At 45.2% G+C, this 9,683-nt stretch overlaps 1 protein-coding gene across 1 annotated transcript in view; it reads right to left on the bottom strand.

Annotated features, from left to right (window-relative positions):
- LOC111150738 (laminin subunit gamma 1) overlaps positions 1-9,683 on the bottom strand; it is a 124,061-nt gene that overhangs the window by 30,688 nt on the left and 83,690 nt on the right. Inside the window, exons 3-6 of the mRNA XM_022508312.1 lie at positions 6,704-6,834; positions 4,404-4,570; positions 980-1,168; positions 68-185 (exon numbers count right to left, since the gene is read on the bottom strand). Of these exons, the coding sequence (XP_022364020.1) occupies positions 68-185; positions 980-1,168; positions 4,404-4,570; positions 6,704-6,834 (605 nt within the window). The remainder of the gene's footprint in view (positions 1-67; positions 186-979; positions 1,169-4,403; positions 4,571-6,703; positions 6,835-9,683) is intronic.

The raw sequence follows: 9,683 nt of genomic DNA, 5'->3' as shown, positions 1-9,683 counted from the left end.
AGGACTCTTATTCTTGATCATCCACGTTTAGAACCTGCCCCCTTTCCCTGGGTTTGAAAAATCTTACCTGCAGCCTGCCTCGGTGAGAGAATGGTACCCGGGCTGGCAGTGGTCACACTTGTCACCCATCACACCCGGCTTACAGCTACACCTGCCGTAACTGTCACACTGTGTGCTGAGAGAACCTAAAATTTAAAGAGCTTGTCAACGACCAGAAATGCAAGTAAATGTGTCAACGAAAAAAAAATGGGTAACAAAAAACAATGCCTGAAACCCAAGATGTCATCTCTAGACAGTTACTGAGAGAAGAAAGATTAAATTGTAAACCCTAATGGTCTCAGAATCATATCCTTTCGAGCCATACCATTTTAACCTCACAGACACACACCCGGCTCATCCATGTTGAGAAACAAGTGTGTCTGCACCCAGGGATAAACCGCTTCCCAAACCAGTTGCTTCTCTGTGGACAAGCACAGGCTCCTTAAGGCCCACGTCTAGAATTTATGTATCTACAGGCACAACAACATAAAGGTCAGACTCTGGAAAGAGAGGAGCAGACTCAGAGCATTCTACGTCTCTGAACACGCACAACATGCCGGGGAAAATCCAGCCCTTTAAGGATCCTGAACGAAACAGAATCATTAACGAGCAAGAACTCACGAAGCAGCTAACCTTTTCCAGTCAAAGTTCAAATGGTCGTTAGGATCGGGTTACTAATTATTTACACAAAACCATGACTCAGGCCAAGCCCACACTTATTTATATACACCAGAAAATCACTGGGAGGTTGAACTTGGTTAAACACAGTGGAGGTGGGGAGGGTCAGGCACATCCTGTGTCATTTGCCTGGGACAACAGTGCACACACTTCCACTCTTCCCCCGTGCAGGTGCCTAGGAAGCAGAGCTTTGTTTTCTGGGGGGATGCAGGGTTTTGTCTTTCAATCCGTCAGGCTGATGCTGGCTTTGCCTGTCACTTACCCACGGGACTACAGTGACAGGGAGAGCAGGCTTCGCTGTTCCCGAGGCGGAAGAAATTCTCCCGGCACCTCTCGCAGTTGGCGCCATCTGTGTTCCCTTGGCAGTTGGTACAGTGGCCCCCGTGGCCGGTGGACCGGTATAGTTCAGGGTCAAAGTAGCACTCCTGTGAGCGGCCATTACAGTCACAGGCTGTTGGCCAAAAAACGCACGAGTGATGTCAGATCCGCATTCCTTGGCTGAACAGCATTTCAAAAGACTCTAAGCAAACCAAACCACCATCTCCCACGTCTCTGGGGCACAATGGGGGGCAGAATAAGAACGCCCACTTGAGGCGTTGTTCATTTGAAAACAAAAACAGGAGGTCAATGAAGGGTTTAGATAGTCAGGCTATCGGTTTACACAGAGATGGTCTTATCACAATTCACACCATCGTAAAATACGAGGAATTCCTGTACTTAGGAATCTCCAGGCAATTGTTTATATACAAGTGAAAGGCAAGTCAAATTGCAATTTTTCCGAATCTTCATCCTTCGTTCCAATACCAACTCCAACAACAGGGAACCAGTTTATATTCAGGCTTTAATTTACCTTAACTCTTCGAGCCCCAATTGAAATAAGTTAAGATACTAACTTTCTAAGTGCCAGATTGCTTGCAAGGCCAGACTGGCGTAACCTGATACATATGGGTTGAAATGAGCGCCTCTGTGGAAGGAAGCAGCACTGAAGGGAAATCTAGCTTCACTAGACACGTCTATCTCCTGGGGAGCCACAAAGCCAACAGGGTCCTCCATTAAGTAACTATGTTCCCTGCGGAACACAACTATATTTTAAGAACAAGTATATGTCGTCACAGAACTTCTTTTCTGTGTTTATAGTAAGTTTATTTTCTTAGAATTACTGATGTCACACAAAATACCGGCAGTATCTTGAGCACTAAATACCGTTTTATTTGATTTCAGATAAACCAAGTTGTTTTAAAGAAATGTTTGGGGGCGCCTGGATGGCTCAGTGGGTTAAAGCCTCTGCCTTCAGCTCAGGTCATGATCCCAGGGTCTGGGGATCGAGCCCCGCATCAGGCTCTCTGCTCAGCGGGGAGCCTGCTTCCTCCTCTCTCTCTGCCTGCCTCTCTGCCTACCTTTGATCTCTGTCTGTCAAATAAATAAATAAAATCTTTAAAAAAAAAAAAAAAAAAAAGAAATGTTTGAATAGGGCGCCTCGGTGGCTCAGTGGGTTAAGCCTCTGCCTTCGGCTTAGGTCGTGATCCTAGGGTCCTGGGATTGAGGCCTGCCTCAGGCTCTCTGCTCAGGGAGCCTGCTTCCCGGTCTCTGCCTGCCTCTCTGCCTACTTGTGATCTGTCAAATAAATAAATAAATAAATAAATCTTAAAAAAAAGAAACGTCTGAATATATATTTTTTCTTTCTCGTCACCTCCCCTTCTTTATGATCAGTTCTTTCGCAGTATTATACTTGAAAACATTTTAGAAACTTGAGTCACTGGCACCAAAAACTAGAGTTGTGTTAAGTAACTTGGAGAGCTCCCTTTCTACTTCTCGTCTCTCAAGTCTCCCTAGATTATCCCACACATCCCACCCCCGGCCAAACCCAGCCCACCCCCACCTAAACACTTTGGTGCCCTGGACCATGTAGCAGAACAGTCCCCTTGTCTACACTGTCTTAACCCACAGGTAAAGCAGGCGCTGTGTCTCCTTCACCAGCAGCTGGTAAGAGAGAAGGCTGTAATCTTCTCTTCTCCAATCCCAGCATCCTGACAATACTGAAGTACTGTCCCAACCGCCAGAAACTTAGTGCTGAAGGGACCCAAGGAGGAAGGCAGATTGATTCAGTTCCTTATCAAAGTCCTTTAGAAACAGTATTAGGTTCACTTGCCAGTCTGGAACATTTTCATAATGTTCCTGGAGAGACTCAAGATATGACCCCCATCAGGATGCCTCGGTGGCTCAGCCGGTTAAGCCTCTGCCTTCGGCTCAGGTCATGATCTCAGAGTTCTGGGATCGACCTCCACATTGGGCTCTCTGCTCAGCGGGGAGCCTGCTCCCCCCCGACCCCCGCCTCTCTACCTGTGGTCTCTCTGTCAAATAAATAAATAAAATCTTAAAATTAAAAAAAAAAAAGATATGACACCCATCACTAAGCAAAGTACTTTTCAAACACATGTGTACGTTTATTGAAATGTCATGTCTTGGGGCATTTCACTGTTTCCGTTAAGACCTTTATCGTTTAGCTTCTCACACTAGCTGTTACAGTTCAGTCAAGGACTGAAGCTCAAGCAAGCACCTAGGAATCCTAGAGGGGGCTGTATGATTTATCTTCAAATCTGGGATTTGCTGAGGAAAAGGAAAGATAAGAAAACCTGCTCTAAGGCAACTAAGAGAAATAGTCCTGAGTCAAGATACTGGTCACATCTCAAGGTTTCTGCCAATAATTCCAGTGAGCTCAGAGTGTCTCTCTTATTCCTTTATCAAGAGTATACGATAAGGGCGCCTGGGTGGCTCAGTTGGTTAAGCAACTGACTTCAGCTCAGGTCATGATCCTGGAGTCCCAGGATTGAGTCCCGCATCAGGATCCCTGCTCAGCAGGGTATCTGACCCTCTCTCCTCTCATGCTCTCCCTCTCTCTCATTCTGTCAAATAAATAAATTTAAAAACCTTAAAAAAAAAAAAGAGTATATGATAAGAAATGTTTATAAGGTCATAAAAAATTATAGCTGCTTAAAAAGTTTCTAAGTCCTTGACAAAGCATGATTACATAGCTTCATGGTTCCTTCCTCCTGAGGTTTCTTTCTCATCTGTCCAGAATAAACCAAGCCATTACTAAGGGATAAGACAAGCTGCAGCCTTTTCCCTTTTACCCTTCTCTAGAAATACTAAGATCTACTTTCCTTCCCAAAGCCACCCACCTCTACACGGAAGGAACAGGAAAATTCTCCCTGCTGTGCTCTTTAGTGAAATAAAGGAAGAATAATTTTGAGAAATAATTTTTTGAATGGCAGCCTTAGTCCAGAACTCAATGTACTGAACACATGTTCATCAACGACCCTGACTGCTGGTAGGAAAATATTTTAACGTGCAGCTAAGGCAAGACTAGATAAACCATATCTTATAGTAGGCTACACTGGCCTAGCACTTGGATCCAAGTGAAGTTCCAAACCTTGGAGATGCTGCTCCCACTCTGATACTGAAATTGAACAAAACCAAACATGCTTTGTATTCGTAGCCAACTGCCTTCATCTCTGATTTTCCTCTGATGTGCGTACAAGTTACCATTCTACGCTTTCCAATTACAGAAGCAGCACTGCCTTTCAGAGTTCTCCTTTCAAGGAGGAACAGAAGGAAGTCACCCATTCCTTCTCCCCACTCTGGAAGTCCTCAAGATAATTTAATGACTGAGGCCAAGGGGCACTCACGCAGGCACTCGCTGGCACTCTCCGCGGTTGCCCTCCTCCACGGCCGGTTGTTGAAGAAAGGCAGACACTTTTCACAGTCTACCCCGTAAGTATTATGTTTGCAATTACACACCAGCTTGTCAAATTCATTCTTCACACACTCACTTGCGTGGCCATTGCATTTACACCTGGGAAGAGAACAGACAAAAATACGAAATGGCCACCAAGTCCCAGCAATGGATGCAGAAAAAGGAGGTACAAAGAGAACTAAACACAACCCCAGAACAGTTTTTTATTTTTTACTTACTTATTTTTTAGTTTTACCATTCAAGACTATAAACTGAGGAACTAAGCAATATTAAGTAATGACTAAGTTTTCAGGTAGGAAGAAAAATTAAAAAAGGAAAAAAACCCTCCCACCAAAACATCTTACTAGGGGATGGAGCATTAACCAGACATGGGAAGGAACGCTCTAGCAATTCTGGAGGCTTCTGCAATTTCTAGGATCACTTCCTGAAGTCAACTGTGTGTATCAAGCAGCAGCCAAGCGTGGAGGTAATGCAGAGTAAGGACCCTGAAGGCTGCTTACATGGGTTTGGGACCTGGCTTTGTGACTTACCAATGTCACTCAACCTCTGAGCCTAACCTGTAAGACAGGGACGATGACAATGTGAATTTCACGGGGTTATCAGGAGGACCAAGAAGCTGCTCTATTCATGTGCCCAGGACTGTGCAGGCACAGTACAAGTGAAAAAGGTGGTCATGGCTGTTGTCTGTCATAATGATTTTAAAGTATCCCGATCTGAAGGAAGTAAGAGGCGTTCAGCACCTCACCACCATATGCAACTCCGGTAGCCTAATACTCCCTCAGGTTGTTTGGGGCAAGAATCCCCGAAGGAACCCTAGGAGCAGGTAGAACCATACACTAAGGACTCATGGAAATGGGCATGAACGCTAAAACGTGCTCTAGTGCCCTGATGTTCCCCTCACTGGCTTCCTTGAAGACAGAATCAGGCCCAACGTTCCCCCTGCTACTCAGTAATACCTTTCAAACCTTCCAGAAACATCTACAGTGCATCAGGATGAATCCCAAACTCCTATCCCCGGCTCTAATCTCTCTCCCCAGCTCCTATCCTTGACGGGTACACAAGTTCAGATGTCTCCTATAACCTAAAACAATACATGTCTACATCTAAACTCATCCTCTCCCTAAATTCGCTCATCTTCTTCATTTACTTCATTAGTAGTACCACCATTCTCCTGATCATTAAAGCTAAACATCATCCTTGACTGATGTCCTGATAATTCTTGCTTCACAATAAAATCCATCTGCCATGTTCCTTTCCCGTCTACTGTCACCACCCTAGTGTCAGGTATTTGTCACCTAATACCCAGATCACAGCATCACAAGGAGAAGAGAAATTCTCTTGATGGTCTCTACTTTCACCTTGCCCGTAGGTCCTCTTCCTAACCGCTGTTTAGATAGCATGGCCTACTTCAAACAAACAGTACACGGTTTCTCAGGGATTAGAGTCTCGATCATCTTTCACTCTGTCAGCTCTACAGATTCACAGAGGAGACGTTCCTTACGCTGAGTAGATCTACAACCTCCCAGCCCTACACTTCTGCTTGTGACCTGCCCACCCCGCACCCACCCCCACGCCCTCCTTCCTTATTCAGATTCTGCCCCTGCTTCAGGGCCCCGCTTCGTCCCTGTCTGCTCCCCGCCCCAGCTTGACAGTTCCATCTCATTTTCCAACATATGGCCTCGTTCTACCTAAAACACGTGTTTTAATTTTTCACAGATTCACACATTGCCTGCCCCCCTTCATTTGTAGGATCTTAGAAGGTCAAGTCCTACTCAGCGGGTGAACATCTTGTGCTGCCTCGGTGGCTTCAGAGGGCCCGTCGCAGAGCTTTGCACTGAGGTGCTCAGTAAGGATTCACCCGGTGTGCTGATTTGACAGGGTTTTAGAAAACCTAATTACTTTGTTTCCAGGATAATGAGAAGGTCTAACAACATTATTAGTGTGGTTGTAAATAAGTTGCTACATTCACTTCTAAACCAAAGCTCCAGTCACTTTCAAAGTTATTTCATGGTTTGGGGTGCCTGGGTGGCTCAGTGGGTTAAAGCCTCTGCCTTCGGCTCAGGTCATGATCCCAGGGTCATGGCATCGAGCCCTGCATCGCATCGGCTCTCTGCTCAGCTGGGGGCCTGCTTCCCTTCCTCTCTGCCTGCCTCTCTGCCTACTTGTGATCTCTGTCAAATAAATAAATAAAATCTTGAAAAAAAAAAATAAGTCATTTCACGGTTTACTTACCTACCACCCACAGCAAAATCGGAGATTGCATAGTAATAGGACTTGAGAACTTTGGGGTCATTAAACACTTCATCTCCAAAAGTATTTAGCCGATTGAGAGTTACTCTGATGTCAGTGGCAGTTACCCATTCCTGTTGGGGTGGGTGGGGGGGGAGAAAGAAAAGAAAAAAAAAAGACAGAAAAAGGTAAAGGGACTGAAGATGAGAGACATAAATGTGACAATATTTTTTTTAATTTTTCATACAGTTAATATATCATGTGACGTATCCTCTTCCAGCATTAAATCTGCTATAATGCTCAATGACTCCCTTAATTTTCTAACATTTGTCTCCTTCTTGACTCCTCTCTTCTTTAATCTAAGTTGTCGTGTCACCACTCAGAGTCCCAAAAAAGCAGGAATACTATTCATTTCTTCACAAGGCTGTTGAAAGGTTTACATGAAATATACTTCTAAATGCTTTGCATACGGGAGGGACTCAATACACATGTCCCTTCTTCTCCACCCTGTGTCCACGCCCCAAGTTCAGTCCGAGGAACCAGCACAAAGCTCATGGAACACCACGGTGTCATGAGCTGTGCTACTCATTGCCTCCTCCTGCCTATTCTGTACCATCTCTCTCTCCCTCCATCCCCAGTCCGCTATGGACAGATCTGGGAGAGGCATCCAAGTACAAAGTAATAAATTGTTACACCGGCCAGAACCAGTCAGATGCAGTTTTTGTCTTGATCTCTGCCATAATGTCACTTCTCCGGGAGGCCTTCCCTGCCACACAACCTAGAATTGCTGCCCACCCCAAGGCCCTATTTCACTTGCCTATTTCATTTATAGTCTGCTTCCACCACCACAAGCCCACCCCACCCCACCTCCGCCACCACTGCCAAGACCGTAAGCCCCACGAGGGCAGGACTTCTTTGTTTTGTTGACTGCAGCTTCCCTGGTGCTCAGCGTACAGTAGGTGCTCAAGTAACATTTGCTGAGCAAATGAACACATCTGAAGCAACCACAACTGATTCAATTGGTAGGTGTAGCATAATGAGAGGGGACAAGAAGGAAAGTTAATGTTTTCCTCTAGGTTTTATGGGATCTAAGCCCTTATAATAAATGCCCTTTCACTGAGCTAATTTTAGTCAGATATTTACATCTGTGGTGGATTGTTAGAATAATGATTCCAGTGAATCATGTCTGCCAGCGTCCACACCCTGCAGAGTCCCCTTTCCACTCTGATGCTGGGCTGGGGCATGTGATTTGCTTTTTGCCCAGGGGAAATGAACAAAAGTGACACAGGCAGAAGTCTGATAAGCACTTGTGCCCCGAGACCTACCCTCTTGGAATGCTTCTGCCATCACTCGGGGAAGCCTAGTCTAGCCTCCTCGAAGCTGTAAGACTACAGGGGGAGAGAAACCCAGCCCCCAGCTGAGCTGCCAGTGAGTGAGCCCACACCAACACAGAATCATGAGAAATAATAAATCATGGTTGCTTAAATTCATTACGTTTTGGAGGAGTATATGACACAGGACCACCCAAAGACACCACGTAAAGTCCCATCCTGGGAGTGTCTCTCAGCATCCCCCATGGGGATGCAACAGCAAGCGCAAGGGCCACAGGCTCTGTGTTTTCAGAAGTCTCCCTGCGACACAGGGAGGCACATCCCTGATTAAGCAGCACGGCTCGAACCAAGCCAATCCCCTGGCACAGAGCGCAACCTACAGGGCTCATAAAAGCTAATCCCCGTGAAGCCTCCAAGTATAATTAGAAAGGGGAAGAGATGATGACTCCACCGCATCCAAACTTGGAACTCCCATAACAACTCCCGCTCACAGCGACAATGCTAGGAATCTTTGAGTCGTCTGTAATGTAAATAGCTCCACGTATCTCTGTGTTTAATGCGTACTGTATCTCATATCTCCTTTGAGCTTCATCTTTATCACAGCTCTCCTTGAGTAAAAGCTTCTCAAGGGCTGAGTCTAAGCCATTCCTTTCATAACAGGTGTCTTAAAAAGAACAGGTTCTGGAGCCAGTCTTTCTAGGTTTTGAATCTCAGTTCTGCTGCTTAAATCTGTGTGATGTGGGTTATTGGATCTCTTCCGAGAAATGATGTCGATGCCCCATCTATAAAATGGAGATCACAGAAGTATCTACCTGTAGAGTTACTGTGAAGGTTCAATGAGTAAACAGTATATAGAGTGTGTATATACATCTACAGTAAATATAGCTAAAGGGCTCAGAACACTGCTGGCACATTATGGTACATTATAGTAAGTGCTATAATACATGCTAATTATTATTATTATAAATCAGCATATGCTCAGTAATATTCATATACAATGAAACCAGGAAGGGTCTATTCTTCCATTGGGGAGATCGCAGCTTCTGGAGGAGGCACAGGAGGCAATGAGAAGAGAGGGTCATATCAGCTCAGCTGTCAAGTCAGTTATCGTTGTGAAATCAGCTAACATCTGATCAGCGAGCACTCCTTGGCAAGTGGATATGAAAACCAGAGCTCTTATATCCAGAGCCACATAACTAATGTTTTTGCATAATGAGAGCAACTGACCAGATCTATTACAGATGCCCGTGACATTTCTACCACATTTAGTCTCACAAGTTCCTATGGTATAAAGAGTAGCAAACATCAGGGCGCCTGGCTGGCTCAGCTAATAGAGCATGTGACTCCTGATCTCAGGGCTGTGAGTTCAAGCCCCACAGTTGGGTGTAGAGATAACTTGGGAAAAAAACAAAAAACAAAACAAAACAAAACAAAACCAGTAGCAAACATCAGAACTCCTATAGCTGGAGGAACTGCTTCAGGACAGGCTGATAAGGCATCCAGTTAGCAGAGGTTCCAGAATACACCACAGTGAAGTCACGTAGGTCAATGCTTCCTCCTGCTGCCTCTATTGCTATCTCTGCTGGGTTGTCAAATAGGATCATTTGCACAGGAAGCACCTAAGCTAGCAAACTGATAAACTTTAAAAATTT

The sequence above is a fragment of the Enhydra lutris genome, unplaced genomic scaffold (assembly GCF_002288905.1).
Source record: "Enhydra lutris kenyoni isolate GAN:26980312 unplaced genomic scaffold, ASM228890v2 scaffoldscaffold24, whole genome shotgun sequence".
NCBI lineage: Eukaryota > Metazoa > Chordata > Mammalia > Carnivora > Mustelidae > Enhydra > Enhydra lutris.
This window is presented reverse-complemented; position numbering and strand designations above follow the sequence as displayed.